This window comes from Rana temporaria, chromosome 8 (genome assembly GCF_905171775.1).
Source record: "Rana temporaria chromosome 8, aRanTem1.1, whole genome shotgun sequence".
Taxonomy (NCBI): domain Eukaryota; kingdom Metazoa; phylum Chordata; class Amphibia; order Anura; family Ranidae; genus Rana; species Rana temporaria.
Genome location: NC_053496.1, coordinates 155791208 through 155815481, shown reverse-complemented (window position 1 = coordinate 155815481; position 24274 = coordinate 155791208). Strand labels below are relative to the sequence as shown.

The window sequence follows — 24274 nt, the reverse complement described above, 5'->3', positions numbered from 1 at the left end:
CGAGCTCCTTTTAGGGATGTCCATTTATGCCTCAGCAAGGGACTGGCCACTTCTTGTCGACTGCATTAAATGACTCCGAGTGGACAGATCTGCGTACATGGAAACTGTAGCATAACTATACGAAAATTATGGTTATCTGATCCATGATTTAAGTATGGTTTGCAACAATGGCAATGGTGGTTTGCACACGGCTCTGTGCAGTAGCCATGCTTTCTGATTCCTTTGTGTCTCACAGAGCATGGTGACTGCCCCCAGCCGTTTGTATACACCACTACTAAGCATTGTTTGAATCACATGTTTGTGATTGGTTCTTTTGAAAGTATACAACATGTCTGATTGGCTGTTTTGTGAAGCCACACCTTTGTTACTAATGTTGACCCTATATAATAAACAAATAAGCTGCTGGAAGTCAGTGATGACTGGGAGCTAGATGGAATGAGAACAATTGCTGAGGTCTTTTGACTTGTATGAATGGCAGAGAATGATGGTAAATGAATCTATTTAGCTTAAATATGGATTATTTCATTAAGATGAATGAGACACAAGATATCTGTCTGTCTGCTCTGCAAACAGCCAGAATTTCTACAACATCCTGCATGTACCATACCTGGACTTTCCTGTAAGTGATCCCTCTGTGTGCACTGCTGGCTGCTGAGTGTCACAGGGAGATGGATGGAGGACATGGACTGCTGTCTCTGACTGCTGCACAGACCTATCGATCCCTGTCTACCCTGAGCCTGCCACCATTCTGCTGCTGCAGATTCCCTCAGCACTTACTTTCTGAAGGAGGCAGACAGTGTGAGCCGAGTCAGCAGCACAGGGACTGAGAGTGCCGGGACTTTAATCTTACTATCCGCATATGAGCCGAAATAGAAAATAGTCTGTTTAGTTACAGCCACCCCAGGCCTCCGTATGATCTAATCCCCCCCCCCCCCAGCCCAGGGGTTATCCTTTATCAGCGACTCTGGACAGAGCAGTGGATGGATGGCCACCTACCTGTATGCAGGCTGGGCAGCAATCACACTCCACTGTCTAATCTGTGTGCTCTCTGGGCTCAGTAGCAGCGGCAGGGAGGTTTACAGGAGTGTCTGCCTTTTGTTCCACCACCATGAGACTGGGATGAGTGGACCAGTGAAACCGGAAGTGACGCTGTTCCATTAAAAGCACTGCCCTATCACCTCCAGAGCTCCACCAATCACAAACTAACCCACAGAGCATAATTGTACAGACTGTATAGTTTAGGGCACACGGCTCTGCACCCCAGAGGAAGCCCTAAAGGAATCCAATCATGCTTCCCAGCTGCAATCACATGATTGCAGAAACATCATGCTTCACATAGACATCTGTGTGTCCGGCGCCCGCACACACTTAAAGGAACATTAGGACTAAAAGTGATAGAAAACCTAGCATTTTGGAAGGGTCTGTGTGAAAGAAGCAATGACAAGTCTCTCCAATGAGAGACAACAGACAGCAAAAAGAACATAACAGGGGCAAAGCCTTGCTTATTCTATGTGTGACAGACTCACCCGGGACATCCCTGAACCATCTTATGTCTAAAATCATCCTATGTCCAATAGGGGCATAGGATGACTGAGAAATGATATCTTGGACTACCTGAGATGGGATTATTATGTATTTATTATCCACAATATTCCATGATATCTGTAGAACTATTTACTGGTTGATGATTCTGAATTCAACGGGTTAATTGTAAGAGTGACTCATTCATAGATGCTAATGCCATCGCCTTCAGCCATCTCTCTGTTCTCTGTGCTAATTGACCCTGCTATTGTGTGTGAAGATGTCCTGTGTTTACACTTATGATAATGTGTATTGTATAGCAGGTGAGCGGAGACGGGACGTCTACTCTGACAGGTCATATCTCAGTCACCTCGTCTAGGTAAATGATTAATTAGCTCATGTTAATTTATGTTCTGGTTACCTCTTTAAACTGTATATAAGGCAGTATTCTTGGTTCTATTAAACACTCCATGTTTAGCACACAAACAAGTATTGTCTCATTGTGTGTTGAGGGCAGCTGGAATATCTGATATCTATATCCAGACTGATAGGAAGCGGTATATGACAGAAGCACTCAATCGGAGTGTGGGCATGGGATGATCTTGGATGTAGGAATGTGCCTGTCCAGCAGTATGCCAGAGAATCGGCAGTGGAAAATCTGGAGATTGCCATTCCCAAAGCTGAAGTGCTGACCGCAGGGCAGAGCTCTGCTAACTTCTGCCCAGTACCTATAGCATCTTCTGGGTTCCATGGACAGGAGATGGTGAACCTCTATCCCCAGACACCAGTTGCAGAGACAGGGGATTTAATAGACTTTTCTGCTGAGGAAGAACAACCTGAGGAGCCTCCAGCAGAAGAGCTGGTATCAGGGCCAAACTTCACTGTGCTCTGCCCAGCACCAAGGGCAGTATCTGTGGAGTTGCAAGGAACTTCCGCAGCTGAAGCGCTGGTCACCGGACAAAGGGTTCAAGACCTCTGCCCCACACCTGTGGCAGTTCCGGAGGCTCAGGGTGAGAAGGTGGTGATCACTTCCCAGCAGCAGATACAGGGGGAGAAGGGAGAGGAGGTGTTCATCGTCCCTCCCCAACAGTTGGCCAGGGTGGAGAACATGGTCTTTCCTCCCCAGCAAAGATCCGTGCATCTGGAAAACAGTACCACAGACATGTTGTCCCAGCAGCTAGATGAAGGAATGGAAAATGAAGCAGCCAGATCACCTCCCCAATGGCAGCTACACAGTTTGGGTGTGGAGGAATCCAGCCTCCTTCCCCAACGGTTAGCTGGAGCGGATGATGTGGAGTGCCCAGCAGAAGTTCTGGCAAAAGGGCAGAGCGCCGCTGGCCCCTGCCTAGCACATACAGTGTCTCTACAGCTTCAGAAAGCAGGGGTGGTCGGCCCCTCTGCCCAGCAGCAGACCAAGCCCCGGAATGTTAAAAACCACCCAGCTGAAGCGCTGGCAGACGGACAGAGAGTCAATGACCTCTGCCCCACACCTACTGGTGTCAACTACTCCTTGCAGCCAAGATTGGAGGTCATTCGGACAGACTATGTGAGTTCACTTTGTCCGACTAACGCATGTCCAGACCAGGTGGAGATCTGGGACCTTGTTAGTCGACTTTTGATGGGGGAGAAATGTGAGAGACTCACCCTGGACACTTATGTCTAAAATCATCCTATGTCCAATAGGGGCATAGGATGACTGAGAAATTATATCTTGGACTACCTGAGATGGGATTATTATGTATTTATTATCCACAATATTCCAGGATATCTGTAGAACTATTTACTGGTTGTTGATTCTGAACTCAACGGGTTAATTGTAAGAGTGACTCATTCATAGATGCCAATGCCATCGCCTCCAGCCATCTCTCTGTTCTCTGTGCTAATTGACCCTGCTATTGTGTGTGAAGATGTCCTGTGTTTACACTTATGATAATGTGTATTGTATAGCAGGTGAGCGGAGATGGGACATCTACTCTGACAGGTCATATGTCGGAGTCACCTCGTCTGGGTAAATGATTAGTTAATTAGCTCATGTTAATTTATGTTCTGGTTACCTCTTTAAACTGTATATAAGGCTGTATTCTTGGTTCTATTAAACACTCCATGTTTAGTACACAAACAAGTATCGTCTCGTGTGTTGAGGGCAGCTGGAATATCTCATATCTATATCCAGACTGATAGAAAGTGGTATATGACAGAAGCACTCAATTGGAGTGTGGGACGTTCCGTTACACTATGCAAAACAGCAGTCTTAGGCAGGCTGTCCTCTGCAATGTTAAAATAAATGCTCATAAGTAAAAATACTTTTCTTTCTTCAGTTACTCAATGCCATATGGAATAACAAAGCATTACAAAGTCTAGTAGATGCAGAAATAACTATAGATTTCTTTATTGTGACAGTGGCAAGATACCAAGGTTACATCACAGAAAATATTACTGAAAGATAATCATGTTTACATAGGAAAAAAAGGAAAAACGTCAGATTTTAAAGTTTGTGAACATTACATTCTGTAAAATCATATTAAGTCAAAGATAATTTGTGAATCTGCAAAAGAATGCTGAGCAGAGTAAAAACTATCATTCAAAGTGGACACAAGGCTAATGTCTGTGCTACTGAATCACAAAAGATAAAAACAGGGGAATTGTTGCCCTACACGAGCCGCAGTCTATTAAGGAGAATCTGTCATAGTTCCCATTCAGGACCAGCTCCCCAATTATGTGAAGTGTGTCCCGGACCAATGATTAGCCACTCAAGCACAAACTCTGCATCCTAGGAGGAATGAAAGGTCAAATGCTGTCCCATACCTAGAAGCAAAGATTATTTCCAATGGAGGAACATAGAAAGAAGGGAATGTGCTAAGATGTGGCTCAGGGGTGGAAAGTCTGGCTAGCAAAAATAGAATGGGAAAGGTGACAGGTTCTATTTAAGACCACTTTAAAAAGGAAAACATAACTGAGATGTACTTGTTCCCTGGCTGTCATGCTGATCCAGTGGCTTCTATTTTTTTCAATGTTCCAGGACAAAGATGCCGATTAGGGGTCTTGAATTCACTCTGATTTTTCTGACTCGATTGTTCCAAAAGCCAAAAACAGCCAGGCAACTAGCATTACTGAAAGATGGCCAGTAATGACAGCTTGCCCATTTCTCTCAGTACAGGATTTTGAATATTTTCTTTGCATTTTGTAACTTTAGGAAGCTGAAATAAGCCTGTGTAAAATGTAGATCCTCTTTAAGCAATAATAATGTCTGGGGTCAGGTTTGGTGACAGCAGAGGATCATCATTCTCTTCAACTTTCTAAGAGACAAAAAAAAAACATGATGTCTACCTGTTAAATATTATCATTAAGAAAATACAAAAGTATATTTTGTACCAACAGTCCCTGCTCTGCCACAAACCTCCTTTTTCAAAAGTCACTGCAGACATTTCCACTGGCAGCCTGGTTTCAGCATTTTTAATTACCCAGTTGAGTAGTTCGGCTAGTGACCCTATAAGATGGTATACAGCTTCCCTATTGGCTAAATTAGTATACAGCCATTGCCAACTTTCAAAAGTATAACTGCACCTTTGCTACATTTTTACTGTCACTTGCCCTGCCTCTTAACATGATTGCACAGTCACTTGTCAAATCTCCAGAGCTTGACCCACATGTGCACTGTTGCACTCCTATGGAATACAAACTCCCCTTAAAATTGAGCCAAGTGTGCTCAAAGCATGTGTTGGCCTGGCTCAGAAGATATTGACAAGTGGCTGTTTGTCCTCTTTGGTGATATCTTGCTGACTATGGGACATATAAGCACAAGATTGAAAAGGGGGTGCAAAGGCAGGGCAAGCTACACTTCAATAATGAATCTCTAAGAAAGCTGGGAAACCACATACTAGCTCTAGTACTTTTTATGTCTATGGAGGTTGTTTTTTCTTTTTTTAAATTTTAGTGCTGGTCTGTAAATATCCAACCTCAAATCTGGACCTACCATTTTAAGATCTGCTTGACTCTAGCAGTAACCAAGTAGTAGGTCACTACTTACCTCACATTTGCAGGCTCTGAAAAACATCTTCAGTCTGTAGATCAGAGTTATAGTGGAAACACAGATGCCCCAGATCATCATCAGCAAGGACATAATGACCAAGCCCAACAGCAAGTTCTGTGCAAAAGAGAGGAAAGCCATCAAGCCAACTGTTAAGACATTCAGTCATTCTTCAACTACAGAAGCTCTATTCAAATATATTAATATTAAAGCACCAGTTCTTTCCGTTTCCAATCAGGCCAATAGAAGGAACAGTGTCTCCGAGTGCGTAGCCCAATCAGCCCCTTTGCTTCTCCTGTGTGACCCCCCTCCCGGAAGTGTTCCCCGGAAGTAGTCACGTGACCCATGAGGTCACGTGCGTTCCATGCTGGACCAGGCCTTATCCTGATGGCCACAGGACAAGCCTGAGGAAAACAGACTGCATCTTCTACATCTGTGCAGCCCATGGACCCGGGACAAGGACTACAGGATCTTTACGGATGAGCCTTCCTTTGCTTCTTTTCCTGTAAGTGTGATTGATATTTGTGTCATTAAAATAATCTTAATACTGCACTTAGGTGGCGCTTCTTTTTTCTCTACCCTTTCAAATATTATTGCCCAGAAAAACTGTTTAAAACACTAGCTAGTATTACTTCAAATTTATTTCAGATAAAGGGCCACAACCTTGGTCAGGGTTTTTTTTTTAATTTTGGTTCATGTTCCAGATTTACAAAAGGAAGAGAGGAGAGATCTCCCCAGCTGGGACACAGACAGCTTAAAAACCAAACACAGGCTTTCACCCTTCCATAATTTATCCAAAAATCTAAAAAAGTTTTAGCTTGAGCACCATTTTAAAGTTAGAGTGTGAATAGAATAGGAAAAAAGTGTTCTCTCACGGGGTAGGGTCTTTGAGGTTGATTTACTAAAACTAGAGTGCAAATTCTGGTGCAGCTCTACATAGAAACCCATCAGCTTCCAGATTATTATTTTATCAAAGCTTAATTGAACAACCTGAAATTAGACCAGATTGACTACCATGAACAACTGCACCAGATTTGACATGCTCCAGTTTTAGTAAATCAACCCCTTTGTGTTCAGCGAAATCCCAGGCAGGCACCATTGTGGCAGCTGTGCAGAGCCCTTGTGCTTTAACCCCCAACTACTACTACTAAGGCATACGCTTTGTAACAGTAATAATGTTCACCAGCTGCAAAAGCATTAGTCGAGAATCACTGGAAGGTTCAACATCTTTCATTCTATGTACAGTCCAAGCAGAAATTGACAGGGTCGCACCTTGTATTCTTGAAATCCATTCTTGCATCTCTGCAAATTCCAGTCAGTGTCATAGCTGTTGTCTCTGTAGTATGGAGGCGTAGTTGCGTAGTAATAGCGATTTTGTTTTCGGCGAAGGTCATCACACAGATCAGCCATGCTCCTCCAGGAGAAGCTTTGGATGTCAATGGCAGCAAAGACTAAGCCAGCGATAGACACTGCCAAGCAGCCCAATAGAAAAATGAAGGAAAGGACCATCTATGTGACAGACAAAAATACAAATAAAATAATTATATATATTATAAAAAAATATACACTGGAGACCAAAACAAACAATTTCCTAAATTTCAAGGTCACTGCTTAGACCGATATGCCTAGTGCCATTTGAAATTATCTAAACGGGAGTAAAAGAGAAGTTTTGTTAAAGTGAAGCTCAGCCCAAGAGGGGAATCTCCACTTGTTTGCTCCCCCCTCCACTGCCACAGGGGGGAGTGGATACTTGTCAAACCAGGTAGCCGCTCCCCCTTCCAGGTAAAATTACCACAGATGTTGTGCGTCAATCTATGCGGCCCCTCCTCCTGCCTTCTGGGAGACATACAGGTCCCAGAAGACAGCAGGACCATTCAGAAAGCGCAGCGCGCCTCGTGCATGCACAGTAGGAAACAGACTTCGAAGCCACAAGGCTTCACTCCCTGTTTCTCTTAGTGAAGATGTCAGCGCCTGCACCCAGAGCCGATAGACTGTTTGGCTTGGGGTGCCGACATTGCGGGATACCTGGACAGGTAAGTGTCCTTATATTAAAAGTCAGCAGCTCTAGTATTTGTTCCCCATGCTGAAATTCCTCTTTAAACATATTTCATGAAATTATATTATATTATATATATATATATATATATATATATATATATATATATATATATATATATATATATATATATATATATAGCACATACAGATAGATAGAGAATATATATATATATATATATATATATATATATATATATATATATATATATATATATATATATATATATATATATATATATATATATAAAAAATCTCTAAGAATTTTATTTTTTTATTCACATACGAACAGTACAGTTATCTCCGCCTATAGCAAACCAAGCTGTCCTATTTGCTTTTTTAAGGTTCTAGCATTTTTCCTGAGCAGCCTTATAGCAGTCAATTTATATTTTTCAGGGGAGTTCCAGAGTCTCCTTGTTTCTGAGGTCTAGCAAGTAAATTATACTTTATTAGGAGGATAGCTAAAGAAAACAAAAAATATTCCTAAAATGTAAAGTTGTAGGTTGCCCATACTAGAAAAAGGTAAAAGGTTTCCTGCTTTTATAGGCCCCATAAGAAGTCCGGATCCACATATTCCACATTGCACTACCATCCCAATGTACTGTCAGATTGTCTGGAAATAATTGTCTAAATTAAGAATTTTATTTTCATCTCTTCTGTTTGCTGATAACCTGACGCTCTGCAATTCCCTAACATGAGCTTTTTATTCTGCAGGTCAGAGCTTCCTAGTTTCCCATATATGACCAAAGCATGTCAGCTAGCTCCACTAAATAACCTTTTTTTTTTTGTTTACAAAAGTTTTATTAAAAAAATAAAAATCAGAAAAGTTAAATGACAAGGTTGGGGAGAGTAAAGAGAAACATGGTTAATATAAACATTTGTTCAGTAGCAGTACAAACATTGCATCTTAAGGCAGAAGGTGAGAGGTAGTATGTGTACATAACCATAAAAGCAAACACGAATATACAAAAATGATGGGAACAAGATAAATGGGGGGAATAGGGGCAAGATAAAGAGGGACCTTACATGGGGTTCCAATATGACCATTTTGCATCATAGACATGGAGACTCATTGAGGGTGTGAAATATTTTTTCTGACATTTTTAGCATCTCCATCCTAGCGAGTACCTGTGACCAGATCAAATTTCTTGATTTCCAGTTCAAGGCAATCATCCACAATATACACAAACTACAGAGGGAATGAAATAGTCTAGCACTTGGTTTAGGAATATCTGGGATATCATCAAACAACAGGCAGATACTGGGTGTGGTATTTAGTTTGAGTTTTGATGAGGATTCGAATCTGACTGTAGCCAAATGCCAGATTTGGTCCAGATGTGGGCAGTTCCAGAAGGTATGCAGAAATGTACCAGGGTCTGAGCATCCCGGGAAGCAGCCAGGGGGAGCCGTGGGGTAAAAGGAATGAATCTTGGAGGGGGTTAAATACCATCTGGAGAACAGTTTCAGTGGAGTTTCTCTAAATGAAATGGCTTTGTTACATTTACGTAAGTTATCTGCCATGGTATTCCATGTGTCCACCAAGAAGGAACTTTCCAGTTCAGCCTCCCAACGGAGCATGGGTTCTGATTTGTCAGACTGTGTAGTGTCATTAAGAGTTTTGTAAAGTCTAGAAATGAATCCCTTAATTAATCTCCAGAGGAGGAGATACAGACTCTCTCAAACACTGTGTTAGTCACACTGGTAGACAACGAGTAATATTTAGCAAAAAAAGCTCTAATACTAGTGTAATGTTCATGTTCTGAATCTGGTAGACCAAATCTTGATTGTAATGAGGAGAATGATGAGAACTCCCATTTGGTAAGGAGTGATCTCAGGGTAGTTAGGTCATTGGCGATCCATAGAAAAAATTGACTCTCATCATTATAGGCTGTTGGGAATCTGGGATCTCCCAAAAAAGAAGCTAGTGGGGGCGGGTTAGAAGATAGGCCAAATGGGGTTTCCACCTTGCGCCAAATTTGCACAAAGTGGGCCACAATAGAATTACATTTGAGGAGGTTACGGTGTAAAATGGAATTCGCCCATAGGATACCCTGTAGACGATACGGGCAAATGGAAGCAGCCTCAAATCTCCTCCAGGGGATATCATAGGATGGGGAGAACCACTGGACAAGCTGTACCAGCCTTGCTGCGAGAAAATAGTACCAGAGGTTAGGGAGGCCCAGGCCCCCTCTGGATTGGGGTCTGTGTAAAAGAGCATAACTGCATCTAGGTTTTCTTCCGGCCCAAATAAATATATTGAATGACCTCTGGAGGGAGTCCAATTTGGATTTGGAGAAGTTAATGGGAAGTGTACGAAAATAGTAGAGGAGCTTGAGGAGAATGTTAATTTTGATGGCACATATCCGGCCAAGAAATGATATATAGTATGAGGACCAGGTTTTGAGGAGATGTTCAATATGTGAGAAGAGAGGGGTGTAGTTAGATGTGTATAAGAGTTTATGGGAGGATGAGATGTGCACACCTAAGTATTTAAAGGAATGGGAACACCATGTAAATGAGAAATTAGTTTTTAATAGATCATGTAAGTTTTGAGGGAGGTTAATTGGGAGGGCTGCACATTTACTAGAGTTAATACCAGGGGCCCAAGATGTTTTTTAATCTATCGAGTTCCTTTAAGAGGACAAGGATAGAGATGAGAGGTTCAGTGAGGAAAACAAGGGCATCATCCGCATACAGACTACATTTTAAACGTGTTTTGGTCTTTGGTGTAACCCGTAATATCTGCGTTGTTCCTAATAGCTTGAGCCAGAGGTTCGATAGCCAAGGCAAAAAGGAGGGGAGACAGAGGACAACCCTGCCCCTACCCAGGGTAACAAAATGGGAGTTGTTCCCAGGGATCCTGATTTGAGTTTGAGGGGAATGATATAGGGCGTTGAAGCCCTGAAGAAATTTTTCCGGGATACCAAATCTAGGGAGGAGGCAATTGAGATAGGACCAATCAACGCTATCGAAGGCCTTGTTGATATCCAAACTTAGTAGGCAAGCCTGACGGGAGTGCAGATTAATGTCTTGTACTATATTGGTTACCAGTCTGATATTATCTACAATTTGTCGGCCAGGGATAAAACCCGTCTGGTCCGAGTGAAATAAAGGTGAGATGACCCTGGATAGCCTATCAGCCAGCAATCTACCAAAGATTTTCAGATCATTGTTCAAAACCGAGATGGGGCGGAAATTTTGGGGGAGGGAATGATCTTTATGTGGCTTAGGGATGAGAGACATGTTAGCGAGGAGCATTTCCTCAGGGAATTGGTTGCCGGCCAGGATGGGGTTGAACAAATTAGTGAGGTGGGGGGCCAAGATGGTTGCAAATTTTTTATAGTAGGAGGAGGAGTAACCGTAGGGTCCAGGGGCTGTGGAGGTTTTCAAGGATTTAATGACACAAAGAGTTTCAGTTATTGAACAAGGTTCATCAAGAGAATCAATTTGTTGTTGGTTGAGGGAAGGGAGTTGCATGTTGTCAAGCCAGGCTCTAGAGGAGGGATCTGGGGGGTCTTTGGGGCTAGCCAGCAGATTTTTGTAAAAAGCAGTGAATATTTTAACCTCCCTGGCGGTATGATTCTTTCAGAAAAAACATGCTGAAAGCGGTACCATTATTTGCAATGAAATTTGGCGTTTTATATTGTAGGTCTGTCATTTTTAGAAATAACTCACTTAAATCTGACCAAACAAGCTTCTAATAGGCATCCCGGGTATGACATTTTTTTAAAAACAAAATTATAAATTATAATATAATAAATAATTATAAATAATTATAACAAATAATAATATAATTATAATAACAATTATTCAATAATGTAATCAAATCAAAATCACTGAAATTTGCTCAGTTGCAGAATTGTTGCTGTCATTATTTTTTTTTTTTTATGACGAATTTCCCCACAAATCGCTATCGCACAATTCTGCAAGTGATTATAATTTATTATCGCTGTTTTTTAGCTGATCTAAAACTATTTTTGACATAAAGGGACACTTTTGGTTGCTATGGACAATCTACAGTTTGCAGGGAGAAAGAAACGTTTTTATTATATAAAATGACATGCATGACACAGGACAGACCACTAGGGACAAGGGGGGTGTGTTTTTTTTACATACAGTACTGTAATCTATAAGATTACAGTATACTGTATGTATAGTGTTTGTTTACTTTTTTGAATTTGGCGCCGTTCTCCGTCCCCGTGCGTCGTAACGTCGCAGGGAACGGAGATCGGCGTCACACGGAGGCACTGTGTGAATCGAGCGAGGTCCCGCTCGCTCACACAGCGCGGTGGCATCGCTGGATCCAGGGACAAGGTAAGTAAAACTCCCTGTACATCCAGCGAGGCGAGCCCGAGTCTGACTCGGGGTTACCGATCCTAGCCCAAAAATCTCACCCCGAGTCAGACTCGGGAACACCGCCCAGGAGGTTAAGTACCTCCTACTAAGTTCCCCTTATTATCCCTTAATTTGTAGACGTGGGTGGGTTTGTTGTCCTGATTGAGTTTCCTTGCAAACATAGTCGATGGAGAGTTGCTATGTAGGAGGAATTTGGCCTTAGAAAACCTAAGAGATCTTTCGGTATTGGCAGAGAGAATGAGATCTAATGCATGACTTTTAGTACGGATCAGTTGGGTAACTTCCTGAGAGGGGGATTGATGTAGTTTATTATATAAGTGCTCCAAGTCTTTGGTTAGACTTTTAATGTCCACTAGTCTAGCTTTGTTTTTAGACGCAGCCAGGGAAATTAAGTGTCCCCTCAGGACAGCCTTATGGGCTACCCATAAAGTGGATGGTGAGGTTTCTTCGTTGAGATTCTCAGAGAAATAATTCTCAATGTGAGAGGAGACAGTGTGAGTGTCATGTAGGTCTGTTAAAAGTGAGGCATTAAGGCGCCAATTAAAGGGCAAAGGGGAAAGGCCTATGTAAGAGGTTTCTAAAGAGGTGATGTTGTGGTCAGACCAAGGGCAGGGGTGGATGTGTGCATGGGACGAGTTGGCCAGCAAGATAGGGGTGCAAAAAATATAATCTAGTCTGGCGTAACAATCGTGGGGGTGAGAGTAGTGGGTGTATGATTTCAGGCCAATGTTATGGGCCCTCCAGGAGTCCACCAGTTGTAGTTTATTCAAGGAGCGGTTCATAGATTTAGAAAAGGCCTTAGATCAAGGGGTGACCCTACTGCGATCAAGGGTGGGGTTGGCAGAGAGGTTGATGTCTCCCCCTACAAAAATATGGGGAGAGTTGAACCGATCTAAAATCTCAAAAAAAATCTCAAAAAACGTGGAGTGTGACTCATTTGGGGCGTATATTGATGCTATAGTAATAGCACGATATTAATACTGCCTTTGAGAATAATGAAGCACCCTTCTGGGTCCTTAAAAGTCTTCTGAACGTCAAAAATGATCGAGTTACGGACAAAAATGGCAACCCCACGGGTTTTGTTAGTAAAGGTTGTGTAATGAAGTTGGCTGTAGGTCCTGTCAAAGTATTTGGGGTGATTATTAGTTGCGAAGTGCGTTTCCTGAAGCAGGATGATATCCGCTTTAAGTCTTTTATAATGATGGAACGCCTTCTTTCGTTTATGGTGGGGAGTTGAATCCCTGGACATTGTGGTAAATAATTTTAAGACCCATTAAAGATTATATTCCGGGAGCAGAGTTGTGAGACAAAGACCGATTTAAGCATATATCTATGTGGGAGGGCAATGAACTGTGGCCCGAGGGGATTGCATGGAAGAGTAATAGTGTGGACCAACCCATTGAGAACTATTGTGGGCCTATCATATGAAAGGTTAGGGGTAAAATACATACCAACATCTAAAGATAACATCAAGTGATCATAAAGAGCGATGAGTACAGTGTTTTGCAAAATGTAGAAAAACATGTCATGGCAACCTGTATGCATGTAAAACAAATAACTGGCCAAAAGGGCCGCAGAAATTCGGAAAAACAAAATACCAAAAAACATGGGGACAAGAGAATGCTTGTCACACAAACAATGTAAATAGAACCGAGGACAATTTAAGTCCTTAACCCGCAACCGGGCGGGCCGTCACACCAAAAGGATGGTGCAATAGCCAACCACAGAGCAGGTGGGGGTCAATCTAGCGACAGCGGATGTTCCAGGCATATACCATGTGATGGCAATTGAGGTGCATGCATAAGAAGCAGAAATACGTGAGGAAACCGCACAGAAACAAAAATATCAAAAATAAACTATAATAGAACACCGGACAGAACAACAGCAAAGTATGTTGCAGAGTCAAATGTAGAGGCTTTCTTCTTTCACCCTCTCACTTAGGGCTGGTACCTGGAAGAAAACAGCTGGGGGTTTGGTAGGGCAAAACCCAGGAGGGAGAACTAGGCCAAAAGACCTCAAAGGCCATATATCAGTGAGCCGTGGCTCAAGAAAGTCCTGGGCGAAAGGGAGGGGGGGGGTATCAAGCCAGGGCCTGTGGATTCAGGCAGTTAAGAGTCCTTTAGACAGTCTAGATTGCCAAACCACCGGGGGGGGGGGCGGAGATGGGGGGGAGTGGGCCCAAGAGAGAGGGTTCGTGTAGCAATGTCCACAGAAGGCCGGAGTACAATCAGGCAGCTAGATCCTGCAGAGGATAAAACATTCTTCTCTGATCCCTCGGACTGCGTCTGGAGGCAAGTGTTGACCATATAGGGGAGGGCCTGGGAGTTGATGGCAGGCGGTTAGAAGGCTCATGAGCCAGCAGGCCCAACTTCACCAGAAGCTCTTTGCCCTCAATCACATTATACACTGTGTATGTTGTGCCATTATAGGGAATAGAGAGTTTAAAAGGGAAACGCCAGCGGTACTTGATTCTTGCTGATTGTAATATGCTGGTGACTTCTTTCATTCTGCGTCTTCTGTCCAGGGTGGCAGGGGAAATATCTGGATATATTTGCAGCTTTTTACCATCCAGTGTGATATTGGGTGTATCACTAGAGGCACGCATGATATCCTCCTTGACCAGAAAGTCCTTCATGCACATAATGTCTCTAGGGGGCTGATCAGGAGTGGGCTTAGGGCGGAGGGCCATATGTATTTAATGGCAGGTGAACGCAGCCGGGGGTCTGTTAGGCAGGAGATCATGAAAAATCGTAGCTACTGCAGGCATGAGGTCAGTGACCGTTTCTGGGACGCCGCGAATCCTAATGTTGTGGCGGCGGTTTCTGTTGTCCAAGTCCTCAACTTGGGCCTGCATAAAGGCAAAATTATCAGCAAGATTCTCATAATCTTTTCTCAGATCATTGTGTGACAAGGAGAGTTCGTCATGTTTAGTCTCCAAGAGGTCTGTGCGATTGCCTATGCTAGTTATCTCCTGTGACAAGGCCGCTGTGGAGCTATTTACCTCCTTTTCAATCTTCTCCACTAGCTTCTCAAATATGGCTGTGAGGCTGGCATCTAAGTCTGCCTTGGACAGGGGAGCATTGTACTCACAGTTTGAGCGCCATGGTGAGGGGTCTGAGGGAGTCTTTCCTGGATCCATGTGTTGTCCAGCGCCATCTTGGGAGGCCCTGCTGGTTCTATGCTCCATGTCCAGGAGGTAGTTGGTTAGGGTATGATTCTTGCGCTGTTTCAGCGATCTTTTCGCTGGTGACATGCACGGATGCTTCCCACAGGGGTGCAGGGTGAAATCGCCTGGTTTGGAGTGGAATAGCCCTGGGTAGCTGGCCTGAAAGGACTGGGTCGGACGGAGCTGAGCTAAGGCGAGTCCTTCCTGCATCACGCCGCACATGCGCCCCCCCTAAATAACCTTTTTATGTTTACATTGTTTTAGGGCAATATTGTTAAAGTTGTTATTGTTAATATTTATTTTATATTTTTGTAACTTAATTTTGAATAAAATATTTTAACAGTGTAATTTCATTGGAAAATTTACAAGGGCATGTTTAGGGGTCAAATTAGGGGCAGGGCAGGGTTTGGGTGCGACAACAGGTGACGAGTAACACTTAGGCCCCATACACACCATAGAATCCATCCGCAGATAAATCCCAGCAAATGGGTTTCAGCGGATAGATCCTATGGTGTGTACACGCCAGCGGATCTTTATCCGCGGATATATCTCCCCTGGGATGGATTCCAGCAGATCGGATATTCGCTGACATGCAGAACAAATCCATCTGCTGGAATCCATCCCAGCGGATGGATCCGCTGGTCTGTACAGACTCACCGAATCCATCCGTCCGAAGGGATCCCCCGCATGCGTCGCAATGATCGTCATAATCGCAGCGACAGCGCGACACGTCATCGCCAGAGGATTTCGGCGCGGATTTCAATGCGATGGTGAGTACACGCCATCGCATAGAAATCTGCTGAAATCCTCGAGAGGATTTATCCGCGGAAACGGTCCGCTGGACCGTATCCGCGGATAAATACTCCCGTGTGTATGGGGCCTAAATGTCTGGCTAGTAGCTCAGGACTTGAAATGTTGAGCCCTGCTATACTGTACATGGACATAATTTTTAGTAAGCCAACGATTCAGTATTAAAGACCTTTGTTTTTATTGGTCTTATGTAACCATCTATTTTTTGGAGATACTGAATTTCGTTTTTTTTTTCTTTTAGGGAATTTTAGGGTTACTAGCTGTAAGCCATAATGATCAAAATTAAAAGAAAGAAATGCTTGAAATATATAACTGTGTGTAACTCATCTATATAAAATATATGCGTTTCACTTTTTGAATTCAATTACTGAAATGGATTAACGTTTTGATGATATTCTAATTCCTTGAGCTGTACCTATACATCCAACGAGTGACCCTTTAAAAAGGAGAAGTACAACCAAAGCTCTCCTGTGAGTGCAGTTCGTTCCGAGAATGCAATTTTAAAACTTGCCATGTTGAGTATCTATTTACTTGACAAAACCTCATCTTTTATATTTAACCCCCCAAAAAAAAAAAAGAATTGCACTAAAATACATTTTATAAAAAAAAATCCCGGAAATTTGCATTCAGCAGTTGCGCATTTACACGCTGACAAAACGAGCCATCAAAGCAGTTGCGCATGTGACAAGAAAAACAAAAATTGCAACCTTCTTTTTTATTTTACAGAGCCTCTGCTTTCAGAAAATATACAGTAAAATCTTTGATTGCGCGCATAATTCATTCCGGAAACATGCCTGTAATCCAAAGCACTCGTATATCAAAGAGAATTTCCCCATAAGAAATAATGGATGATTTGTTCCACAACCATTTACTCATAAGTCCTTCAGTTTATAGTCCATATAAAAATATTATAGCCATGTAATAGGTTGTGTAACCATAAAATGGAAGCCTCCACAAATGGTTTTGAAGCAAAATCCAGCAGCAAATGGTTACATTTAATGAAGGTACAACATTTAGCAACTCACATAGTTGCTAAATGTTGTACCTTCATTAAATGTAACCATATTGCTACACTTAGAGGCACCTCTCTTCTCTTTTATACTCAGTAGTGATGTGACACTACTTGTATATCAAGACATCACTTGTTTATCGAGTAAAAATTTATAAAAAAAAAAAAAAAAAATGCCTGTCTTGCAAAACACTCTCAAAAGAGGTTAATCTCAATCCAAGGTTTTACTGTATAATGTTCTCGGGGTTCAACTCATTTTATTGTCAAAAATTTAATTTTTTAAATATGTACCAAAATGAAAAATGTGCTGAACTGGTTAAATTGCACAGACCTTCCTGTGTCTGAATATTGTTTACATTTTGGAGCAATCTTAAAGTGGTTGTAAACTTGTTTTTATACGTTTTACCTACAGGTAAGCCTATAATAAGGCTTACCTGTAGGTATAAAGAATATCTCCTAAACCTGTACGGTTTAGGAAATATTCCCCCCGCAATGCGCCGCTGATTGCAGCGGCGCATGCGCAGCGGGGATCCTCGGCTAAAGGACCGGCAGCCGCCGGACCTTGCCGAATTTAAATCTCCCGCGTCATCGCCGCTCCAGCCAATCACAGCGCTGGAGCGGCGATACCCGGAAGACACGCAGAGTCAAGATGATATCTCGCTCGGCGTGGACCAGGTAAGTTCCCTACACCTCGTTTTGAGGTAAGTATTTCATAATGAGCTAATATGCGGTGCATACTAGCTCATTATGGCTTTTACTTTTCAGGTGAACAAAAAAAAAAAAAAGTTTGCGGGTTTACAACCGCTTTAAGAGCTGGTTCACACAAACGGTTCCTGTACTACTTCAATCTGACTTCTAGGCGACTTGTACCCATTGATTTCAATGGAAGTCGTCTCCAAGTCGGATCCCCTGTCTTCACTGAAGCAACTTTCCAGGAAGTAAAAATAGTTTTCTCGGCAAACCCCTCCCTCCCACAGAGCTGATTACTCTTTGATTGGCCACTGGCAAAGTCCCCTGTCCTGGAGGCGACTTCAAGTCGCTCCAAATCGCACCGTGGTTCACGCTCAAGTTGCGCTGAGGTCGCCTCGCAAAGTCGCGCACAAAGACGTTTTGCCTCCGTGTGGACCGGCTCTTATATGGAGAAATGATATGTTGTGTACAACATAGCTGTTTTTTCCAGCATTGATCAACATGGTAACCAGGGAAAACTTAATGATTGCACTTACCCATAATGCATTGGGATATTTGTAAGCCAAAACATTCAGTGCTCCAGCAACAAGGAACTGTAAGGAGACAAACAATTAAATATTATGGCATTTTAATAATAGTAATAGACCTACAACTATCTACAAGTATACTTGTAGACCTGGGTCTACTGGGAGCAAAGAGGGTACCTCCAGAGGCAGGGAGTGAGCTTACATTCACCCCAGGGCTGAGTCCATGGCTATAATGGGAAGTTAGAACAGAATTTGGGCACCAGTCAATTTATATATTTTCAATGCTTTAATGGAGAACTTGAAAGTAGTAATAGGATAGAGGGTTAGGGGAGGTTTCAGATACCTTTTAGCAGAACCTTACAGACCGCTTGAATCCAAAGACAAAAACAGCTTTGTCTTAGAAGATCTTGGATACCTGGATAGGTCTCTCACACAGACCTAGCAACTGGTATGATATCTGGATAAGCCTCTCTCACAGGACTTAATATATTGAAGCGCTAAAGTGTATCAAGGTTAGCCAGATTGATGCCTTCGTCCCTTTAAAGTATTGTAAAGAAAAGAGAGGCTAAAATGGGCTTTAGTGGCATCGTATGTGCAACTCATAGACAGTCAAGATTATAATATAAAATAATATTTATTACAAAGTAGAAAAAGTTCATATGAACTTTTTCTACTTTGTAATAAATATTATTTTATATTATAATTTTGACTGTCTCACAGGACTTAGCAGCCAGTAGAACTCCTGGACAAGTCTCTCCTCACAGACTTAGCAGCCAATAGCACTCTCTTAGCAGCCATGCCCTCCTGCACACTGCTCCAATTATCCGCTAGACCACAAATGTGTGTGGGGGGGGGGGGGGGGGGGGGCTCCGATGGAGACACCAGTTAGCAGGGATCCTCCGATGGGTGATAGGGACATCAATTTGCAGGGAAACGCTGATGAGTGATGGGGACATAATTGTGCGGAGAGACTCTAATGGGGACACAGATGTAAGGCCCTAGGCACACTAGAAGTTTAACCCGCTGCATGAGGCTACAGCATTTAACTGCAGGAGTAGGATACAGGTACACCAGCCAGCCGCAGCTAATTTTATTCTATTCCACTGCTGCGGATTTATTTATAAATAATTTTTGGCCCGCGAGTCTTTGTAAAATTGACAATGTAGCCCTCAAAATGAACAGTTTGGAGACCCCTGCTCTAGACTCTACAAGCCAAAAAAAAAAAACACTTGAGATGCATATACAGAAAACAAACCCTACCACCATGTGCTCACAAGGACAGAAAATAAGGGGAAACCTCCCAACAGGGTCATGAACTGCTAAACCCCTTCTACTCTATCCAAGGAGAATAAAAAAATAGGAGATTTGACGTACCTGTATATGCTTATCTTGTAGTAAAGTACAGGACATCTATTCATAGACCATGGGTTAGGCCAGTGTTTCTCAACTCCAGTCCTCAAGGCGCCCCAACAGGTCATGTTTTAAAAAATTCCCTCAGATGACACGGCTGTGGTAATTACTAAGGCAGTGAAACTGATCAAACCACTTGTGCAAACTAATGGAAAGCCTGAAAACATGACCCGTTGGGGTGCCTTGAGGACTTGAGAAACACTGGGTTAGGCTTATATACAGGCTACCTTCAGGTGAGTGAAAACTGGCAAAAAAGACTTGCTAGGTCACCCTTAATGCACACTTGTGACCCTAACCACTCCTTGGATTCAACAGTACAGTACAGTACATACAGACAAGTCAACATTTATATTATTTTAAACATAGTACAATACATATTCCTAGACTATGGGATATCCACAAGCAGTAAAGTAGAGGTGGGCAGCAATATATCAAAACAGAACTGCCAACAGCACCATAAATAAATACAAGTTAAAAAAAAAAAAAAAAGCTCAGAACAGCTTGAAGCATCTTGCAGCTAAAGCTTGCATCACCTGATGCCTGAACATTCACCTGGCAGTACATATGAACAGAGAACCGTGTGGTAGCCTTGAAAATCTGGCATACAGATGCCCAATGCTGCATACTCTTCCTCCAGCTTCCTGTCCACACTCAGGTATGTGCTTTTGGTTGAACTGAGCATAGTGTCAATAGACTACGAAGGCAGCGATCACCGCACTTGTATTCAGCTGAGAATGTCTGTCTTGCACTGTAGCAGGTGAGACATGTAGTTTATTAATTCACAGATGTCTGAATGAATGATGCAGACTTGGACTTCATAGTGAGCATAATCCAAATAGGGCACACTTTGCCCTATGTGCCAAGAGGAGTGCCTAACATAGGATCCGGTGCCAGAAATAAAACATTACAAGCTTTCCCCACACAATAAAGCCCAGGTACAGTCCAAGGTGCACACTGAGGTTCATCGATTTGGAAACTGCTAGATAGTCTAAGGCAAAAAGCAGTGAGATTTTGAAAGAAGCATCAGAGAAAAAATCTGAATGGTTTAAAAATAAATACAGTACTTTTCCATAGTAAAAAGGTCAATCTCCTGAAGGATACTGGCAAAAAACTGGAGTCTGTCAGCGTTACGAGGGTAAACTAAGGGCAGCCCTAGCCATTTTTTGCCAGTGTCTAATCACCTGAATCTATAGACCCATGGTTTATAAAGTCCAGCATTATTAGGTTACATTTTTGGTTACAGTTACATTTGAATGTTGCAGGGTTTGTCTATAGCTGCAGTAGTTTATAAGGAAGGTCTAGTATGTTTCAGTATGAGTATGAGTGTGCAGAGTTTGCACAAACATGTATGCTCGCTCAGCACTGGTGTTTGGCTACTTCCTAATCACCTGTAACCCAATCTGCCGCTTTGCCTTCTAAACCCAGCTTGCCCCCTGACCTGTGCTTGGATCTGGTCTAACATTTAATACCCCAAGCTGTGTTTGGAATACTTTCTGCCTTCTGGTTCTGCATTTCGCTGCCCAGCAGTTACTAAACTTGGTTTGTATCCTGACACGGTCTTTGTTGCTTGACTAGATACCTTACTGCTTGGTTGTTACCAGTCATGGGATCAACTCCTAGCTATGTTCCGCTCTTATGCTTGGATGTTATGCTCCCAGATCTGGTTCCTGCACAGTGGATTACAGTCATGTGACTTACACATCTGACACTGCCTGCAACGTTGGCCCTCATACCACTCCACTCTGTGTCTCCACGTTACCTGTCTCCACTTCTAGGGTTGTTGAACCAGAGGTGCAAGAGAAACATCATAAATTATGGGGCCCCTTACACAGCTCCAGGCATGGGTCCCCTGGAGCAGAGAGCCGGGGTGGGGGGGGGGTGCTGCCGCCTCAAATTGAGAATTGGGGCCCCTTAAAAAAAAAAAAATTATATTATATATATATATATATATATATATATATATATATATATATTAGTATATGGATCTCAGCTTTCCTAGATAGCCTGTGAAAATGTGGTTAGCCCCTGAAGTAATTCCCATGAGGTGCTCTCCACCTGGTGTCCGGTACTGTAGATTAGGCTCAAGAGGGTCCCTCGCAGACAACCAATTAACCTGTCTAACAGTATGCGTTAAAAACAGGGGTTTTGTCCGCACGCATTTGCAAATGCATGCGTGAGCCACAGAGCCACTTCACGGCACTCTGGAGTCTGTGGTCCTAACACTAAACTATGAGTGTCCCCGTGGGGGACGCATACCTTTAGACAGGTTAATTGGTTGTCTGCGAGCTGGTCGCATCACCGAGGGACCCTCTTGAGCCTAATCTACAGTAGCGGACACCAGGTGGAGAGCACCTCATGGGAATTACTTCAGGGGATAACCAGATTGTCACAGGCTATCTAGGAAAGCTGAGACCCATCTACAAGGAGGCAAGCGCTCTGTGAGCTCATTACCTAGAAGAACAGTATAGAAGATTTTTTGGAAGATTCTCCATTATATTCACGAAGATCATTATTATATTATGGGACATTTGTTTGTTTATCTTCATTGCACAATGTCACTTTAGGCTGTTTTCAGCCTGTATTTCAGTGTTTCACTATGAATTGCACTTATCACTTACAGGTGTACTGCCTGTACCTCCCTGATGGCGGCCTTGGGTACGGGACAACATTTTTTCATAGTTTATGCAGGCAGAGCATGCAGACATGCTACACGTGTTGTTGGAGACTGGAATCTTGATACAGAAAATAGTCAGACAGGGGATGTGTTCTGTGAGTGTACTACAGATCACTCATACAGCCTTTATACCCTTCTTCTCACTGGGATCTGCAATGGGCTGCACAGTAAGTACAAAAAGGTCCACAGGTAGGAAATGAGGGGTTTACAGACCGAGTTCACACGTTGTCTGCAACAGCTCTTTAGCCATTTCCGTTAAACACATACATCCTTTAGGTTATTAAATACAAGGAAGATTTTTTTTCCTCCTAGTATTGGTTACTTGATCTTGATTGTGCACATTACACTTACCGGAAATCCTACCCAGAAGTGTGTCCCAACATAGTTGAGCTCAAGTTGTGGACGAACCGCAGCAAAAACGATAGCTAACATTACACTGACGAAACCCAAGGTCATAAAAGAGACCTGCAACAAAATAAAATTAGATTTAGACAAAATTTGCAGACAATACAATTATATTAATATTATCAGGCATTAGATTACTTAATATGGTCGTTGCTGTTCACAAAACGTCTTTCTGAAAGAATTTTAATTTTTCAGTGGAGGCTTGAACACATGAAGGTGAAGTAAGGAATTTTTTTTACTTACCTGTAAAATCCCCTTCTTGGAGTAAATCACGGGGCACAGGAGAGTTACTTCTTAGGCAACTGGATTAGGCTAGTGTAGGAGGCACACAGGGAGCGTTCCTGCACTCGGCACCCCGCTGCAGCTCTGCAAGTGCTCTTCAGGGTCTGACTTTGGCAGTGATTTGTGTACCGATGTACATGATGTTAAACTGCCATCGGGCAGACATAAGCCGGCACTGCCCGCACACTCTCATCTCTTCACGCCCCTCCTGTCCTTCTCTTGGTGTCACCCTCTGGTGGGTGCATCCCGTTTTTTTTTTGTTTTTTTTTTTAGCTGACATGCCCAGCAGTGCTGGGCATGTCAGCTAATAAAAAAAAAGAAAAAAATAAAGAAAAAAAAAATGGGATGGTGTCACCCCTCTAGCGGGTGTCACCTGGGTGCGGACCGCACCCCCCTAGCAACGCCTCTGGATGTGTGCGCTTCACCCATCCTCGCTGTGTAACCAGGAAGCTGCTGCGGTGTCTGCAGGGATATGCTTGCTCTCCATGGATAGCTGGAGACGGTGATAGCATCCTCTGGGGTCTTTTATATGCTTATGTTTACTGCTGATTGATGTACGTAGATAGATTTAAGGGGGCTTCTAGGGCATGGGCTTCCTTTGTTCAATAAACAGGATTACACTATTATTGCTGTTCTTGTTTTTATGACCTGGTTTGGAGCTCCCGTGCCTGCTGTTCCCGCCTGATGGTGATTATCCATGTTAAAGTGGCTGATGGGATTACTTAAGGCTCTGAAATTTTGGGTTTCTGGTGAGTTTAACCCCCTGAGGGAGAGTGCATCACGCGGTGGATTGAGATCATTGTTTTTTTTCCTGTTGGAAGGTGCACACTAGAATCACCAAGACACCATTCAAATACTTTGAACTGTTTTATCACCTTTACTACATCTTTTGCCTCGTACACACGACCGAGAATCTCGTCGTAAAAGAAACGTTGTTTTCCTCGACGAGGTTCTTGTCAAGCTTGACAAGATTCTTGTCAAGCTTTCCTTGCATACACACTGTCGAGACAAAATCTCATCGTTCTCAAACGCGGTGACGTACAACGGCACTATAAAAGGGGAAGTTCGATTCCACTGGTGCCACCCTTGGGGCTGCTTTTGCTAATCTCGTGTTACCGCGTGTAAGTAAAAGTTTGGTGAGAGACGATTTACGCTTTTCAGTCTGTTACAGCGTGACGCATGTGCTATCTCCATTACGAAGGCTACTTTTACCGAAGGTGCGCTCCCGTCTCATACTTTATTCTGAGCATGCGTGGGTTTTTAAGCATTTATACGAACGTGTTTCTCGTCGTAAACCAGCCCGACGACAAAATTGAGACTCCCGACGAGAAAAAAGAGAGCA

General features: G+C 42.9%; 1 protein-coding gene across 1 annotated transcript in view; it reads right to left on the bottom strand.

The window, feature by feature from the left end:
• Positions 1-3894: 3894 nt before the first annotated feature.
• LOC120909251 (transmembrane protein 176B-like) overlaps positions 3895-24274 on the bottom strand; it is a 37213-nt gene continuing 16833 nt past the window's right edge. Inside the window, exons 3-7 of the mRNA XM_040320979.1 lie at positions 22597-22710; positions 18171-18227; positions 6821-7057; positions 5549-5665; positions 3895-4817 (exon numbers count right to left, since the gene is read on the bottom strand). Of these exons, the coding sequence (XP_040176913.1) occupies positions 4752-4817; positions 5549-5665; positions 6821-7057; positions 18171-18227; positions 22597-22710 (591 nt within the window). The 3' untranslated portion in view covers positions 3895-4751. The remainder of the gene's footprint in view (positions 4818-5548; positions 5666-6820; positions 7058-18170; positions 18228-22596; positions 22711-24274) is intronic.